The sequence below is a fragment of the Capra hircus genome, chromosome 29, assembly GCF_001704415.2.
Source record: "Capra hircus breed San Clemente chromosome 29, ASM170441v1, whole genome shotgun sequence".
NCBI lineage: Eukaryota > Metazoa > Chordata > Mammalia > Artiodactyla > Bovidae > Capra > Capra hircus.
The window spans coordinates 35,526,962-35,544,773 of NC_030836.1; the positions used below are offsets into that span (position 1 = coordinate 35,526,962).

Consider the following 17,812-nt stretch of genomic DNA (forward strand, 5'->3'; position numbering starts at 1 on the left):
TTCTTTAATATATGAAAGTGTTTTCTGTATTTCAGTAACTTTATAAAAGACTATTAGCTCTCATCTCTGAAACACTTAAAGACAGACTGCTCTTAAACCTTAATGCTTGCAGCCTTCCCAGTATAGCCCAGATGGACAGACCACCATGTTCCTGTCAAAAGCCTTGGAGACACTCTAAACTGCTTTCAGTCTTGGAATTGATACCTCATCCATACTTGAATATTTAGAGCTCTAATAAAAGCAGGATCATTTGTATAAATTACTGCCTACGAAAATGATACCTGACAGCTGGCATATGTCGGTGGAAGAAAAATGGTCTTTTACATTTAGAGTTCTTCCGCCTAACCTAATTCACCAGTTTCTGATTAGAATTAAGTCCAAATGTTAAGAAAAAAGAAAAGGGAGACCGAGGATTTTTAGCTGGTGTGATGTAAACTCCCTTTTAAGCGCAGGCTTCTCTGTTTGCTTCCAAAGCTGGAAAATGCTCAACAAGGATTCTGCTGTCGGTTGCTGCGCTCAGGCTTTCTCTGGTTGCGGCGAGCAGAGGCTACTCTCCAGTTGCAGCTGGCAGGCTCCGGAGTGCAGGCTCAACAGTCATCCATGATGGGCTTAGTTGTCCCATTTCATATAGGATCCCAGTTCCCAGACCAGGGATTGAATCTGTGTCCCCTGCCATTGCAAGGCAGGTTCTTAACCACTGGACCCCCCAGGGAAGTCCCTGGAGCTTTTTTCAGTTGAAAGCTTCACTCTTGCTAGGGAAGACGTAATTGGGGCATCAGACTGTGGTCACCCTTTGGACAGTAATAGAAGTGGGGTCTCTTACACGGTAGGTTCTGGGCAGGATTGTAGTAGTCCCCCCACTGGAGAGAAATCAGATATAATCTATACACACATGGGGGTTCTACTACATTATGGTGTGTTCAGAATAAACAGTTTTTCAGGTATTGGGCCTGCTTGATTTACTCGCTAGTTGTCCTGCCGAAATGTTTCATTTCCTTTTGACAGATTGAAACCTTGCAATCACAGTCAGATTCAGGCAAGTGAGGAACAGAATTTAAAACACCAAAGCTGTTTTATTTTGAACTAATTTTAGAATATTTTAAAAGTTGCAGAAATACTAGAGGGAGTTCCCCCATACGTTAACACGGTGCTTCTCTTCATGTTGACATCTGACACAACCCTCGTGCGGTTATCAAAGATGGGAGGCGGACACTGGTACCGTGCTGTTAACTGACTCACAGGCCTTGTTCACATCCGGCTCCAGGTTTCCTCCAGCGTCCTTTTCCTGTTCTAGGATGCTGTCTGGGCTCCCACGTTGCATCTGTTTTTTTGTCCGTAGCCTCCAGTCAGGGACAGCGATCCGTGCGTCTTTGCTCATCTGTCCTCTTAACGTGAATTATTGCTGGAGACACGGCAGTGTCTCCACTTGTGAAGTCATTTGTCTTCCTTTTTGTAGTTAATATATTGGGGCAATAACCTTGAGACTATGGATTTTGTTAAACTTTGCTCGATTAAGTAAATCTTAGCCGCAGGTGTGTGGACACAGAGAAGTCATTTTAATTTAGGAGGTGCCATTCAGAACTTGAGCAGACAGAAATGAATACAGGATCTTCACATCCACGAGTAGATTGTCATTTACTGACTTCATGTTTTTAAAAGCGTCTTTGAGTAAGAGTCTGTCTCGATGTCACTCCTGTGCCATGGTAAGTAGGCGCTGCTTGCTCAGTGCTATGATGGGAGCTGAAGCTGTGAGGCTCTGGACCAGACCACGGGGGCACTTCCTGTGCCAGGAAGCAGACTCCCTCAGGAATGAGATAAAGCTCTTCTCTCTGAAGGATGCTCCCTCCATGGCAGACACTCTCAACAGAGCCTGGAGCCAAATCAGATCCTGGGGCAGTAGCTTTAGTGGGGAAGTAATGGGTTGCCTGTTTGCTTTGGATGGGGGAGCAGTTTTGTGAAGGGAGATGGGGCTGAGGTGGGCCCAGGAGATGCTTCTCCTGGGGTGATGACTAAAGACCCTTGATCAGCGTTAGGATGAGATTTCTGTTTGTTCCTATTTATTTGTTGCTTTAAGCCATTTCAGGTTTTCAACCAGGTGACTAGAAGCACTTTTAACCAAGTTGAATTTCCATCCTCAGGTAGCTAAACTCTTTTCCTGAGCCAAATTAATAGAATGGGATTTCTTATTAAGAATGAATTATTAAGTAAAGTGGAAGTGCTGGGCTAGGAAAGCAGTTGATGCAATTTGTACTCAAAGCCTTGAAAGTGCTGCAGCACGCACAGATCAAGGGCCGGCCACAGCGCCCTGGCACGGGGCATTCATTTTCTCTGGTGGAGGATTCCAGGTTCACAGGATGTCAGAAGTGCTGACTTGGCAGCAAAATCCCATTTCTAACATGTTAGATTTAAGAAGCAGATTGATTTATATGTTGATGTAATGGATCAAAGCACAGTGTGTGCTTCAGAAAATGGAGAGCACATTAAATAAGAGCATTTTCAAAGGAAAGAAGGACAAGCATTACAGGAAAAACAAAAAAACAACAACAAAAAATCCTGTTGTACTCTAGGTAAGGTTAGGGTATGTTTGATTAGTTGATTCCTGGACGCGGTCCGCAGAGGCTTTTTATATTCCAAATGATACCTTCTTGAGAGTCTCTGATGACCACAAGGATTAATCTTTCTGAACTCAGAAGTGAATCACGGCAGCATATGAGCTGTCTGGACCGATTCCAGTTGCCCTCCTTTCCCTTCGTGGTAACTGATGTGAGGAGCTGTGGCTGCAAGCTGCTGCTTCCTGCTGCTTTACCCTTGGGTGTTTGGGATCCTCTTTGGGGAAGATGATGTCGACTATCTCTACACAAAGATCAAGTGCACTTAGCACCAGTGTGCTGACCTCCGTGGCTGACCCGTAAACTGAGCATTCTTACAGTCAGAGCCTTTGTGGTCTTTCAGCCAACAGCCACGCATGGGCCATCATCTGCCGTGAGATGGGCCTTTGCCTGCCTGATCTTGACCACGCCCACCCTGTGGCCTGGGCGAGCTCACGTAGCTGATGCAGCTTCTTACCTACATTCATTTTTGGAATATAAGGGGCAAATGGCTTCCCTCCCTTGCCCCTGTACTTCTGAAAGATAAGATCCCACCCCTGAGATCCCACCCTGGCATTCCACTTGTTTAATATTAGAATATACCATTGTTTGAGTTGTGAAAAATGTTTATATGCATGCAATTATTACCAGACTAAAACTTGTAAAAAATTTTTATTGTTCAAAAATATTCTTGTCCTCTTTAGAGTTAACGAATCTGATTTCAGATTTAGCCCTGTTGTTGTATATATCCATAAGTCTAGTCCAGAATTTAGAAACTGTGGCTCAGCATCTTTCACGTTTAATCATGGCAGTTCATCTGTAGCAGGTTTAGGAAATACTGGGCTTCCCAGGTGGCACAGTAGTAAAGAATCCGCCTACAGTGTAGGAGACGTAAGAGATGCAAGTTTGATCACTGGGTTGGAAAGATCCCCTGGAGGAGGCCGGGGCAACCCACTGTAGTATTCTTGCCTGGAGAATTCCATGGACAGAGGAGCCTAGCGGGCTGCTGTCCATGAGGTCACAAAGAGTTAGACACGGCTGAGCATCTAAGCTACTAGGAAATACTATTTCCTGACCCGTTGATTGTTTATATCTGTCTAAGCTTTTGACGAGTTGGAAGGAAGGAATTTGCTGAGAATACTGGTTTCAGTGCAGAGTGCGTCCTGGGGTTCGCTCCCCTCTGTCTCTGTGTGTGCCCCCTTGTGTGCAGTATCCTCATTTCCCTGAGCATCTTAACCCAGGTTACTAGCCCTGATCCTTATGGCTCCCAGAAGAATGACCAGTACAAGAGGCATTTTTTGTGCATATCTCCAGCTCAGTGTGAGAAATAAGCATCTTTATCTTATGCTTCTTTATACCTTTTAATGATCTATTTGAATTGAATGCCACTAGGGCAGTGGTCCCCAGCCTTTTTGACACCAGAAACTGGGGTGAGGAGCTGCTTCTGAGATGATCTGAGCACATTTATTGTGCACTTTATTTCTGTAATGACATCAGCTCCACCTCAGGTAAGCAGGCATTAGATCCCTAAGGTTGGGGACCCCTGCGTTAGGGTACTACCTGTGCATTCTTCCCACAGGTACCTTAGGTTTTTTTTTCCTTTCTTTTGAGTAGACAAGACTTAACTCCAGTATGTAGCTTCACAATCAATTATTCTGAAGGTGTAGTATCTGTCTTCTACTTTAATAAATGATTATTCCTCACAGTAGGGCAACGATCTATTCTACTTAATAAAGTTGCTGACTGTTCTCCTCATTGGATTTCATTGAGGTGTTTCTCAGCCCTGATTGATCTTGGCAACATTTTAGATCCAGATTAGCCTTCCCCCCACAATCGAGAAAGTGTTCGTGCTTCCTTGTCTCATGCTAGTGGAAAGCAGGCTAATCTTAATAAGCTGCAAAGCAAAACTTGCACAGGTGGTAAGTTGGTCCTGGAAAATGTGGTATTTCAGAATCTAACGTAGGCTTCTGATTGGAAGGACCATTCATGTCTGTAATCAGTCCTTCCGCACAGATCCGTGAGACTTGCCTGGAAAACACGACTTTCTGTATATTTTAAAAGCCAAATCTGCTTGCTCCTGTTAATAGGAAGACCCATTTAATATTAATGCTCTTTGCTCTTTTTGAAAAGATCATAATAGACCATATAATCTAACCCGACCCTCAAGTTTTCACGTTTTTTAAAGGATGTTTAATTTCTGTTTTGAAAGGACCTTTATATTAGGAGAGACAACAAAACTTTATTGTGGATGTCACTGTGAATATTGGTATATCTGCAGACGCAGAGATGCCTGTGTTTTTTTCCTGGTGCACGAGACTGCAGGAGCTTCATCATACCTAGATGTTTTTTGTCACCTGTAATTTGTGAGCGATTAACGGCTACAAACAGCTGGGTTTTTTGCCTAACACGAGATGAAGTTGTTCTTGAAGTCCCTTTTACTGTTCCCTTTTCACGTATCGCAGCCCTCACCATCGTCACCAGGCCTTTCCTGTCTCCCAGGGGTGTCTTACCTGAGCTACTGTTATTTCTCCAGCTCCTGAGCCATTCCCTTGCATACAGAGAGCATCAGAGCTACATTTGGAAATATTAAGGCTGTACTTAAAATGCTCAGCACTCCATCCTTCCTTGGTCTAAGGATTGTCCAGTCTGGACCCTGCGTGCTACCCACCTCCCTTAGGGCCTCAGCAGACTCTCAGTTGACAGTCCCCACACAGATGCCCAGAGCTGTTCCAGTGTCACTCTTTGGGACGTTTCCCCAGTCAACCTCCTACCCAGGCCTACGTCACATCCCTGTTTTGTACCGTAGGCTCCTCCAGCTCTGCATTCTCTTCCTCCTCAGGATGTCTGGGGTGGGATCACACTTCCTGTGTGAGAGTCGACTGTGGACTAGACCGTAAGCCCTTGCAGGCAGGGAGCGTAATTTTTGGCTCATCCTTGTGTGTTGACTTCCCTGGTGGCTCAGACGGTAAAGCGTTTGCCTACAATGCGGGAGACCTGGGTTCGATCCCTGGGTCGGGAGGATCCCCTGGAGAAGGCAATGGCAACCCACTCCAGTACTCTTGCCTGGAAAATCCCATGGTCAGAGGAACCTGGTAGGCTACAGTCCACGGGGTCACAAACAGTTGGACACGGCTGAGCGACTTCACTTTGTGTATTAAGCATTTAGCATGCTGCTGTGCAAAGATAGTAGCTGTTCAATAAAATTTTGTTGTGTGAGTGAATTGAATAGAATCCCTGGAACTTCTGCCATTCTGTACTCTGTGGCTTGGTGTGTTCCGGGCTGGGAAATGGATTTGCTTGTGTTGGAGGGGACTGCAGGCAGATGATCTGTTCCCAGGTCAGAACTATCCAGATGTGGAGAGGGGGTTATGTTTCTCACCCACCTTTCTCTCCACCGTAGACGTCCAAAGTTCTTTTTTTATTCTGGCTTTGTTCCTGGGAAAAAGATTTGTTTATGAAGAAGGAATAGTAACTAATGAAGAGTTTTTAAAGGTCAGTTGTCACTGCCGCCTCCGCGCCTGCCTCCTGGGAGTGACCCTGGAATTGTTTTCCCTCCATAGGCCCTTGCAGCCAGCGCTGGAACAGGATTTGCTGTCGCCGAGCCTCAGATCGCAATGTTCTGTGGGAAGTTAAACATGCATGTGAACATCCAGACTGGGAGGTGGGAGCCTGACCCAGCAGGCACCCAGAGCTGCTTCGGCACAAAAGAAGAAGTTCTCCAGTACTGTCAGGAGGTGAGCGTGCTGCCTGAAGCTTAAAGATGCTTTTCTTTCTGGGTCATGTGTGAGCCTATTAACCTTAGAAACAGGTGCTCTGTCGTTCTCCTCTTTTGACCTAAGACCACGCTTGTAATAACCAGGCAGCAAGCTTTTGTTCTGCGTGTGTGCCTGGCCCAGGCGTGCTGCAAGCTCTTGGCCTTTCCAGAAGGAATACTGCGGGAGCTTGACCAGGGCCATAGAGATGCAGCCTTGGCTTCCCACGTGTCCCAGGGAGACGTGAAGCAGGCCCCGTGTCAGGTGTGCGCTTGTGTTTTGCACTTGTAGGCTGTAGCCAGGAGCCACCAATATCTTAAGGGATTCTCTCAGGTCTGATTGAACAGACCTTTCAGGTCAACACTTGATGTAGAAAAGGATATGAGATGTTTTAACTTCTTACCAAAACTAGCCTTTGGGGTCAGGGCTGGAATATTATTGTATAGTTTCATTAACAGACACTTCCATAGACTTGCCTTTCAAATGTTTTAGTTCATGAACTTGGCTATTTACATGTCCTGTAAGTGGACTCAATACCTAATAAGACTCGTTTTGGGGTGAACGCTTGTTGCTCCTGTAGGTCCTTTTAAAGAGAAGATGTGTTAGAAGTGCTCCGAAGTCTGCCTGTCGAAAGAAAGCTAATGGTCACAGAATGTCTGTACTTGAGGAGGAGTTCAGCTGGAACCGGGCAGCGAGGGGTCTTCACCTTTACAGAGGACGATGGCGAAGCTGAGCACACAGACCCTCGCCCTCACTTGCCCGGCCAGTGCCCGCCTGTGATGGACAAAGTCCGTTTACCGTGCATGTTCCCTGTTCCTTGCAGATGTATCCAGAGCTACAGATCACAAACGTGATGGAGGCAAACCAGCCGGTCAGTGTGGACAACTGGTGCCGGAGGGGCGAGAAGCAGTGCAAGAGCCACGTCGTGATCCCCTTCAAGTGTCTCGGTGAGCCTCCTGGGGCCTCTGGGTGCCTCTCAGCGAGTCAGGGTCCCCGGTCTCACGTTTTCTTTTCTTTTTGAAAAAAAATTTTTTTAAACTATAAAAAAATGTTTAATTTTTATTTTTTGGCCATGTTGCATAGCATAATGGGACCTTATCTCCCTGACCAGGGATTGAACCCGTGTCCCCCTGCATTGGAAGGTGAAGTTTTAACCACTGGGCTGCCTTGGAAGTCCCTTACATTTCATTTACTCTCGGCTCACAGTGAGATAGCTTCATCTGCTAAGAAGCCAAGGGCTGTAGGAATTCATCGGGGACCTTTGAACACTCGCAGCTTTCTGGCATTGATAGGTGACTCGTCTGGTCACTCACTTTGCCTCTCCCATTGTGGGCATCCTCTGACTTCACAGGATGAGCCTTCTCTATAGCCCTGAGTGAGCGCGCTGCCCTCAGAGCGGCCCAGCTTCGTTCACATCGAGAGTCTGAAATGACTGTTAACAGCCCTAGCATGCATAGGACTGCAGCAGCCTGAGGGGTGGTCTTCTGGTCCCCTTAATTCGCCCACACATTTTGCTGAAGTCCTGTATCGCCGGCCAGATCAGACTCCGTGTTAGTGTTCAGGAGCTGAAGGAGTGAGTCGTAGCTGCTGTAGACATCAGGGCGGCCTCGGCCAGGCCCTGTGCCACCTGCCCGTCTGAAGGCTCAGCTGATAAGGGTGTTCCTGACTCCATGCATTTGTATGAACAGTCAGAGCGAACTTGGGGATGACTGTAACATTTTATCACCCAGAAGGAGGGTGGTTCCAAATGTTTATGTAGTGAGTGTGTTCATGCTGACCACTTATCATCAACACACTTGAATTATGTTCACACATCTGTAACCTGGGTAACTTGGGCAGATTTGGTCATAAAAGCTTAATGGGGCAAAATGATCAATTTTTGATGATCTGTAATAGGACTAACACAGAGTATTAAGCGTAGATAGCCTGCAGCGTTCTGTGGCAGCCTGGATGGGAGAGGAGGTTGGGGGAGAATGGATATAGGTATGTATGGCTGAGTCCCTTTTGCTGTCCACCTGAAACTATCACAACATTGTTCATCAGCTATATCCCAATATAAAATAAAAAGTTTAACAAAAAGTAGACAGCCTCTGGAGTTCTGTGGATGTATTTATTTTTAAATTAATATTTATTAGAGTATAGTTGCTTTACAATATTGTGTTAGTTTCTGTTGTACAGCAAAGTGAGTCAGCCGTGTTTCCAAATCTTTTTTGAATTTCCTCCCCGTTCAGGTCCCCGTAGAGCACTGAGTAGAGCTCCCTGTGTGGTACAGTCCACTCTCACTGGTCACCTGTTTTATACATAATAGTGTGTCAGTCCCAGCCTCCCAATTCCTCCCACCCCCCCTTCTCTCTCAGTATCCATTGCTTTGTTCTCTGTGTGTGGCTATTTCTGTTAACCATTAACTTAACCTGTTCCCTTCCCTCCCTTCATTAAAACCTTTCCTAACATGGGATTCATTGCTTTTCTCATTCTCACATATAGCAAACTAACAGAGGCAGCACCTGAGTAACAGTATTTAAAATACATAGTAATTACTTTGTTTTAAACATGTTGAGTAGGGGAAAGGACACTGTGTGTGTTTAACAGGGTTTATTTAAAATTGAGCACCCTGCAGTGGTGAGAGGCTTTTGAAAAGTTGTGTGTGATGTGGCTTGGAAGATGTTTTTTCATTGCATTTGGCTGTAAGGAATCTCTGGGTATGAGGTTTCATTCATTCTCTGTAAAACTCTCAAGCTTAAGGAAATGAAAGAGCATTCTTGAATACACAATAGATAGATGGTACCCAGCAATCATTTCTTCCTTTTGCATCCTTGTCCATAAGCCTGTGCAACTCGATCTTTCCCAGTGTGGCTCTTTTTCACTGGTACTTAGTATTTTCAGTGAGAAGTTACACTTTGATGTTCCCCCTCAAACTGAATCTTATAGCTGACCTTACTACTAGTTGCCTCGTTATCCATAAAGTTTTATCTAAATAGGTTGGTCTGAGTGGGACAGAGTTGGTAGTGTGAAGAGGCAAAGGTGCTGGTATTTGGGGGAGGTAGTTACTATTCCCTGACATTTATATACAGACGGACTCCTGCGCCTAAAGAAGGGAGCTCTGTGAGCCTGCGGCTCTTTCTGTCCTTGTTTATTTCTGGAAGGATTTTTGGATGGGGATAGTTGCCATTGATGTCTTGTTCTCAGAAGCCTCGAGGTGGGGCCAAAATAAAAAACCAAAAATAAATATGTTGCCAAGTAAATACACTTAGTGTCAACAATGAGAGCTGGTACTTGGATGTCAGAATTCAAGTGATTTCTACTTAGATTGAGCCTCAGATTGCTTCTCCAGTGGAGCTGAATCCTGGTTTGCCACTGGGCTTTGCCTGTACTAAGCTCCAACCGTAAGCCTGGTTGATGGTAAACTTTTGTTTCTATCTCCCCGGGGCCTTTGAGGCCCTCGAGAGCAGCACTGTGTGTAATTCACCTTTGTATTCCTGCATTAGTGTCAAATTGAGCTATTGGGCCCCCCAAATCCCTGTGCTAATAGCGAGTGAAACCTCACTGCCCTGTGGAGGGCTGTCGATACGGGGCAGCTGCTTGTGACGCTGCTTGTGACGCTTGTGACGACAAGAGTGTGTGTTCCCCTTCACAGCAGGTCAGGGCCTGCCCCTGGCCTCCCAGAGACTGAGGTCTGAGGCTGTGGTAAGGCTGGGAAGCTGGTCTACGTGTAGACTTCACACCAGTTCAGGCCTATAACTTTTCTTTTTTTTTTTCTGACCTTGCCACTTGACTTCTGGGATCTTAGTTTCCCTGCTAGGGCTTGAACCCGGACCCTGGCAGTGAGCACACCAAGTCCTAACCTCTGGACCACCAGGGAATTCCCCCAAGACCTTTCTTGCCAGACAATTTCCTTATTAGGTTTTCCTTTTTGTTGTTTTGTTGTTGTTTCTGTTGTAAAATGTCAGAGCTGACCCTGCCCGCCTCCTTTCCCCTTCCTCCATATCGCGTCTCCCCTGAGCCCAGCATCACCTCAGTGTCCTGCACTTGGGCCGTATGGGCCCCCTGGGATGTTCGTTGAGTGTGGATCACTGAGGCCCACCTTGGATCTACTGACCCAGAGTGTCTAGCCTTTTATTACGGACATTACAAACATACCCAGACACAGAGAGAATCATCGCCTTACCCCCCGTGTGCCCATTGCCCAATCAAATGGGCATCGGTTCATGGACCCACCTTACCCCGTCTGTGGCCCACTCCCACCACCCCCTCATTATTTGGAAACAAATCACAGATACCTTTTTTTTTTTTTTTTAAATATTTCAGCACGTATTTCTAAAAGATAAGGGCTCTATTTTCTAAGCAGCTATGTGTAATTTCCCCCCAGCTTTTATTTTTGAGAAGTTTCAGACCTGTAGTAAGTGCAGTCGTGAACTCTATACCTCTTACCTGGGCTTCCAGTTTTGCCTTATCCATCGTACTCTGTCTATTTTGTGTCCTTTACTTACTTTTCATCGTTAAACCATTTGAAAGTGAGTTGGGACTTTATGATAGTTCACCTCCAAGTAGCTTTCAGCTTCTTAAGAGCAAGGGCGTTCTTGGGTTATGACAATGATACAGCAGTCACACTTGGGACAACTGTCCTTAGTGTTCAAATAATGTCCTTTGCAGCTCCCTTGCAAAAAGGGTGATGTATTATATTTAATCTAGACAGTTCCTGAGCTTTTTCTTTTGAATCTTTTATTTATTCTTTTGGCAGCATGTGGGGGTCTTAGTTCCTCAACCAGGTATTGACCCTGTGCCCCCTGCAGTGGAAGAGTAGAGTCTTAACCTCTGGACCGCTAAGGACGTTCCTGAATCTTTTATGACAATATTTTTGACAGCCTAAGCCCTTTGTTTAACACAGTATCTCTGAATATGATGCTGTCACATTGTTGAGTATCAGTTCAGTTCTGTCCCTCAGTCGTGTCCAACTCTTTGCAACCCCATGGACTGCAGCACACCAGGCTTCCCTGTCCATCACCAACTCCCGAAGCTTGCTCAAACTCACGTCCATCGAGTTGGTGATCCCGTCCAACTCATGAGATCTCATCTTCTCATTGTTGTGTATAATTAGAGCCAGATGACTATTTGTAGCAGAAAGACGGTCTAGGTAATGTGTTTTCAGAACATGACTTCCGTCAGCTTATCACTCACCCGGGTAAAGTCATGTCTGCCAGACCTTCCCTCTGCAAAGACATCTCTCCCCCTTTGTCATTCACTCTCCACTGACGGTCTATACCCGGATCAGTCATCACAGTGGTGGTTTGTCTTAGAGCGAGGTGTCTATAGGTACACAGAGGGCTAAAGTAAAGTTCACCTGTACTTTGGGAGAACAGGCAGTCTCAGTTTCCTGGACATTTTGTTACTCAACCCCATGTGGGCAGAAATAGAGAAGTGAGAGGCTGGGACTGTTGTTGGTGTGAAGTCAGCGGTGGTGGGGAGTCATCATGTGTGTTTGAGGTCTTGATGGGCTCCTCTTCCTGTTTTCCCTGCTGGATACTGCAGGCCTGCCGGGAGTAAGGGATGGAGAGCGGGGAGGAGGGAGGAAGTCCCGGGCGTCACGGCTGTGTCTGCTGGCCTGGAGCCGAAACGTCCAGTTGGCTCCTGCAGATGAGCTGCTGCTCAGCTCACGCACGTCAGAGACTGCTCCTGTCTGCACGTGGCTGCATGACCATCCCAGTAACCTGCAGTCGGGTCGTTTTCACCTTGAATTGTGATCAGGTTTGCTCCTGACAAAGCTTCTCTTTTCTAGTGGGTGAATTTGTCAGTGATGTTCTGCTAGTTCCAGAGAAGTGCCTGTTTTTCCACAAGGAGCGGATGGAGGTGTGCGAGAATCACCAGCGCTGGCACACCGTGGTCAAAGAGGTAAAGGCCGGACGGCAGGGGTCAGGGGCTGCTGCTCCTGTCAGGAGAGAGAGGAGCGTGTTTCTCCAGAAAAATAATAGTCTTCTTAACTCAGTTGTTTCCCCTTTATCTCATCAAAGTTTACAGTTACTTGTATCTTCTAACTTAAAAATACTTGGAAGAAGAATAGATATTTTGGTAAGGAAGTACAGTATTAATAGTCCAGCGCCTGGAGTCAAAGACGTTAAAAGGATTGTTAAGAAGCTCTCGGCAGGGCATCCAGTAAGGCTGCCCCAGACCCCAAGGCCTGTGTGGAAATATCCAGTTACAGAAAATCTGTGTGGGCATGCATGCTGACAAGACTAGAAGTCATTTCATTCTTCCTCTGAGGAGAATGAGCTTCCTTAGCTTGTCCTCCAAGTTTAGTTGGTTTTTCCAGTCAGTTGCCTTTGTCTAATTATGAAGTAATTTGAATTCCTCACCACTGAAGAATGTGTGTTATTACTGACCACTGTTAACCAGTGTTGATAATTACTCAAAGAAGCCACCACCACCACCCCCCCAGCCTTAATTTTTTCCACCTTTGGGCTTTCATTGTTTGGGGCCAGATGACATTTTCCCATTGCAGGTTAAGTGAAATTTGTAAATCTGTAAAGTAGTAGCATCACAACTTTTTGGCAAAAAATTAATGTGTCCGTGAGAAAGGCTTAACACTATGATTTGGTGAGGGCTTCTCCTGGAGTGAGCTAGGGGTGGGGGTCTCTGAGCGCACTGCTGAGTCCTGAGAGAGCTAGGGGTGGGGTCTCTGAGCACACTTGTGTCCTGGAGAGCTAGGGGTAGGGTCTCTGAGCACACTTGTGTCCTGAGCGAGCTAGGGGTGGGGTCTCTGAGCACACGTGTGTCCTGGAGAGCTAGGGGTGGGGTCTCTGAGCACACTGCTGAGTCCTGAGAGAGCTAGGGGTGGGGTCTCTGAGCACACTTGTGTCCTGGAGAGCTAGGGGTAGGGTCTCTGAGCACACTTGTGTCCTGAGCGAGCTAGGGGTGGGGTCTCTGAGCACACGTGTGTCCTGGAGAGCTAGGGGTGGGGTCTCTGAGCACACTGCTGAGTCCTGAGAGAGCTACGGGTGGGGTCTCTGAGCACACTGCTGAGTCCTGAGAGAGCTGGGGGTGGGGTCTCTGAGCACACTTGTGTCCTGAGAGAGCTAGAGGTGGGGTCTCTGAGCACACTGCTGAGTCCTGAGAGAGCTACGGGTGGGGTCTCTGAGTGCACTGCTGTCTCCTGACCGTGATCCCGGGCCCCCAGGCCTGCCTCACTCAGGGGATGACCCTGTACAGCTACGGCATGCTGCTGCCCTGCGGGGTGGACCAGTTCCACGGCACCGAGTACGTGTGCTGCCCGCAGACAAAGGTGGTCCAAACTGCGGTGTCCAAAGAGGACGAGGAGGATGACGATGATGACGATGACGAGGATGAAGAGGAAGACTATGATGTTTATAAAAGGTGAGTTCTGTCCTGAGCCTCTGGGCGGCTGTAGCTGCTACACCCAGGCTTCTGGGGGAAGCCTGTTCCTCCAGAGACGGGCCAGCACATCTCACTTGACTGTGGCTGAGCCTAGGTGCACCAGTGGCCTTCATCCACCTGTCCTCCTGGGACGTGCCTTCCTGCACAATCACGAGGCCCCTGCTCCCTGGCGGTCAGCTTCTGATGAGGTGGCTGGGCTCAGGGCTTTTAGCAGCATAGCTCACTGTGAAAGTGAAAAAGTGAAAGTGTTAGTCACTCAGTCGTGTCTGACTCCTTGCGAGCCCATGGACTGTAGCCCACCTGGCTCCTCTGTCTGTGGGATTTCCCAGGCAAGAATTCTGGAGTGGGTTGTCATTCCCTCCTCCAGGGGATCTTCCCAACCCAGTGATCGAACCTGGGTCTCCTGCATTGCAGGATTCTTTCCCACCGTCTGAGCCACCAGGGATGGGCTGAGCTTATTACTCCCTGCCTCTGGGCTCCGAGTCTCAGAGCAGGGAAGGGAGTCAGTGGTTCTCTGCGTGCAGCAGTTGGTGGTGACCTTCGTTTCTTGTTGTGACCTTTAGTGAGTTTCCTACCGAAGCAGATCTGGAAGACTTCACAGAGGCAACTGCAGACGAGGATGACGACGAGGAGGAGGAGGGGGAGGAGGTGGTGGAAGACCGTGACTACTACTACGACACCTTCAAGGGAGATGACTACAATGAGGAGAGCCCCACCGAGCCCAGCAGCTACAGGGCCGCCGCGGAGGAGGAGATCACTCATGATGTCAGAGGTAGACCTGGCAGTCATTTACTTTCAATATGTTAATATTCTTTCATTCACTTACAGGCTGCTTGCCTCCCAGGAGGGCAGCTTCACGCCCCAAAAGTGAGGTCAACTCTGGGTGCTACCGGGTCTGGCAGCAGACAGATGGAGTCAGGAAACTGCGATGTGCATTGTGAGGACTTAGAGAATCAGAGAGAACGTGTGGTCTGCCCCCGGCAGGATTCTCCCACATCCAGCTGGAGATGTTCCCGCCTGGGAGCCCCTTCCTCAGTGAGGCCAAAGTCCCAGCTTTTGGAGTGGACCTCACTTCTTTAGTTCTTTTCCTGAGTGTGTTCCAATCTGTAGGCTGCCCTGATGGAATTTGATGACCTGCTGGTAAGGGATCAGGGCCCTTTCAATTTCACCGTTAAATAAAAAGTGAACGTTCCAGACCACTTCTGTGCAGCCCCCTGCTGACTGTGTATTTGAAGCCACTTAGGAGCTGAAGAATTGTTTAGGGTTCAGCCAGGAGCTGATGACTTACCGAGTCTAGAAGTTTGTGATTAACCTTGGAGAACAGGAAAGGTACACTGGCCCTTTCAAGGGGCCTGAGTAGTGTTTACGATGGTGAGCGCCACTGAAACTGCCTCTGCACCCGCGCTGCCTCCCTCTGCCCTGGGCGCCCCCGAAACGCCACGGCAGGCAGCTGTCCCCACTACACAGACCAGAAATGTGAGGCTCCCGAGCTGTGCGCTGTGGAGTTCCTCCACATCAGCCCTTTCCCACTCTAAGCTCCGGACAGTGCAGACAGCACCGCTCAGTGTTGCAGCCCCAGAGCTCTCCCTTGCCTCGGGAAGGAAGAGGACTGCGTGCTCAGTGACAGCTGGCCGGGACCCCCGGGTCCCACCCTGTCCTCGCCTTCGCTGAGGTCCAGTGTCACTCGGCCCTTTTCCCCTTGCTGGTCTGTAGCTTTGTGAGCCCCGAAGCCGCTGCCCTGCCCCGCTGACCTTCTGACCGTTTCCACACAGCTGTCTGCTCCCAGGAGGCGCTGACGGGGCCGTGCCGGGCCGTGGTGCCCCGCTGGTACTTCGACCTCTCCAAGGGGAAGTGCGTGCGCTTTATATATGGCGGCTGCGGCGGTAACAGGAACAATTTTGAGTCTGAGGATTACTGTATGGCTGTGTGTAAAGCGATGAGTAAGTCCCGTCCGGCGTGCGTCCTCGTGGCCGCGTCTGCGTGGTGCTCCCCGCCCACTCGGTGTCACTGTCGGCCGTCTGCCCGCCTCTCTGTGCTTTCTAGACCTAGCTCTGCTTCCCTGTCGGCAGTTGTCAGCTCAGTTTTCTGTGTCCTGTGCTCGCTGTGGGCCTGGTGGTGGAGGTGGTGGTGGTGGTGGAGGAGGAGGAGGTGATGGTGATGGCGGAGGGGTGGTGCTCCCTCCCTGCCCGAGGGGAGAGCCTGGGGCCTGCCCTTTCTCATCGGGAGCGCCTGTGTTGGTTGGGAAGGAGGCCCTGCCCTCTGCTGTCAGACGCCGAAAGGCATGAAGGGGACTCGGATAGGCCATGAGTTCTGCACATGCTCGTGTCCAGGCTTTGTCCCTCATTCTGGTCTTGAGCAGCCCTGTCGCCAGCCCCCACAATGCACGCTGACTAAGGGGGACGCCTGCTCTCCAAGGAGGTGACAGTAAGGACGCTTTGGGATGCTGAGAGCACTGGAACATCTTTATGCACTCCAGGGAGCCTGCTCTGCAGACAGGCGGTGGTGACTGTTTCCCCAGTATTCTGGGGGGCCCTGGGTCACACAGAGCTTTAGGAAGCAAGGAAGTTTTGGTTTATTTTCTTTGGTCACAAAGGAAATTCCACGTTCAGTGGTCTGGTTCACTCAGACGTCAATAGGTTGCTTTTCTTCATAGTTAGCCCTTTTCCTGTTGAAGATTCTCATCTGGAGCAGTTCTGACCCGTGTGTAGGAAAACCCTTTGGCTGGACAGACCCTTCTGCCTTCTGATTCTGACACTCATTGCCGGTCCTGGTCATTTGCTCTAAAGATTTTTGGCTCTACCGTCTGATAACTTTTCATTCGAAGGTTTCCTTTAGACCCTTTTGTTCCCTCTTAATGTGATATGCTATACTGTTAGTGCGTCCACTGCAGCTGCTGCTCTGTGGAGTTTTTATTTGAAATCATTGAAAAGATGAAAGAAAAAAAAGCCCTTAGGGAACATCGGTGGAAAGACAGAGCTAGAAATTACAGTGATTCTTCCTGCTTTGTTAAACTCCTTAAACTAAGGGGCAAGAAAGCGTTGTTTGTGGCAGAAGCCTGAGGAATCGGGGTCATTGAAGATCTTGTTGAACGTGAGGCGCAGTCTTTACCCAAAGGGTCAAGTGTTGACGGGCAGTAAGAGACACCAGGCGACAGCAGGTGGGCAAAGCGCGAACGGTTTTGAAGTCTGCAGAACCGGCGTCTCCTGTTACTGTGGAAGGAGAAGCAGTGTGTCCGTGCACTTGCGGGGCCCCTGACTTGAGCACTTTGGAACCTGGTAGCGTCATTGTCCCTTGAAAGGGACCAGCGCCTGTGAGGGTGCCAGCTTCCTGGGCCGTTTGCTTGCACGCAGAGGGCATCTGGTTCTGGGTCTGAGTCCATTGTCTTCAGAAGCAGACCTCCAGGTGTGCTGCTCCTGTGCCCTTTCATTCCGGGGCGGACACAGCTTGTGCTTATATTATCTTTATCCGGCCCAATGATATGAACCAAAGGCTGTCTCCAACACATAAGCCTTTAAGCTGTGGGCCTACATCACTGAGTGACGTGCTTGTTGGCACAGATGGACTTCAGCGCTATGAAACTCTCCTGAGTGTCGTGGGGAACGTGGTTTCTGAAGCAATCTATATAGATTCTGACTCAGTGACAGTCTGCAAATTGGCTGTTGAGACCTTATTTAAACTTAATGTAGGAACCAGGTATTCTTGACAAGACTTGGAGCCGTAGCTTTTAGGTTTAAAACTCAGTAAGAGGGTGAATGGGAGACGCCCAGACAGAAGGACGTGGAGTGCAGGCTGGCTTGTGCTCACGCTCGTCAGTTTGCCAGTTGCTCTCACATTGTGTTAAAGTTATGTGGTTCTGGAAATCGAGTGAGTTTGCCTCCGAATCGAAATTCATTGAATTTGGCTTTTGCTGTCCACCTGGCTCTCGAGTGTGACCAACAGAACAAGTTGTGTGAGCAGGCTGCCTGACATTCCTCCCTGCCCTGGGAAATCCCCAGTGAGTCGGGGTGTTCAGCGTCTCCACAGGTATTTCTTAAGAGGCTAAGTAAACCTGTCGCCTCCACCTCCTGGCTGCAGATAAGCTCCTTC

The 17,812-nt window shown here is 48.5% G+C and overlaps 1 protein-coding gene across 6 annotated transcripts in view; it reads left to right on the forward strand.

Annotated features, from left to right (window-relative positions):
• Positions 1 to 17,812, forward strand: part of APLP2 (amyloid beta precursor like protein 2) — a 62,864-nt gene that overhangs the window by 27,353 nt on the left and 17,699 nt on the right. For 4 of the 6 annotated variants that reach the window (XM_018043160.1, XM_018043163.1, XM_018043164.1 and 1 more), the window contains exons 2-7: positions 6,149 to 6,322; positions 7,164 to 7,287; positions 12,114 to 12,226; positions 13,509 to 13,705; positions 14,290 to 14,498; positions 15,499 to 15,666. In XM_018043160.1, coding sequence (XP_017898649.1) covers positions 6,149 to 6,322; positions 7,164 to 7,287; positions 12,114 to 12,226; positions 13,509 to 13,705; positions 14,290 to 14,498; positions 15,499 to 15,666 — 985 coding nt within the window. The remainder of the gene's footprint in view (positions 1 to 6,148; positions 6,323 to 7,163; positions 7,288 to 12,113; positions 12,227 to 13,508; positions 13,706 to 14,289; positions 14,499 to 15,498; positions 15,667 to 17,812) is intronic. The other 2 variants (XM_018043165.1, XM_018043166.1) reach the window with 1 other exon arrangement.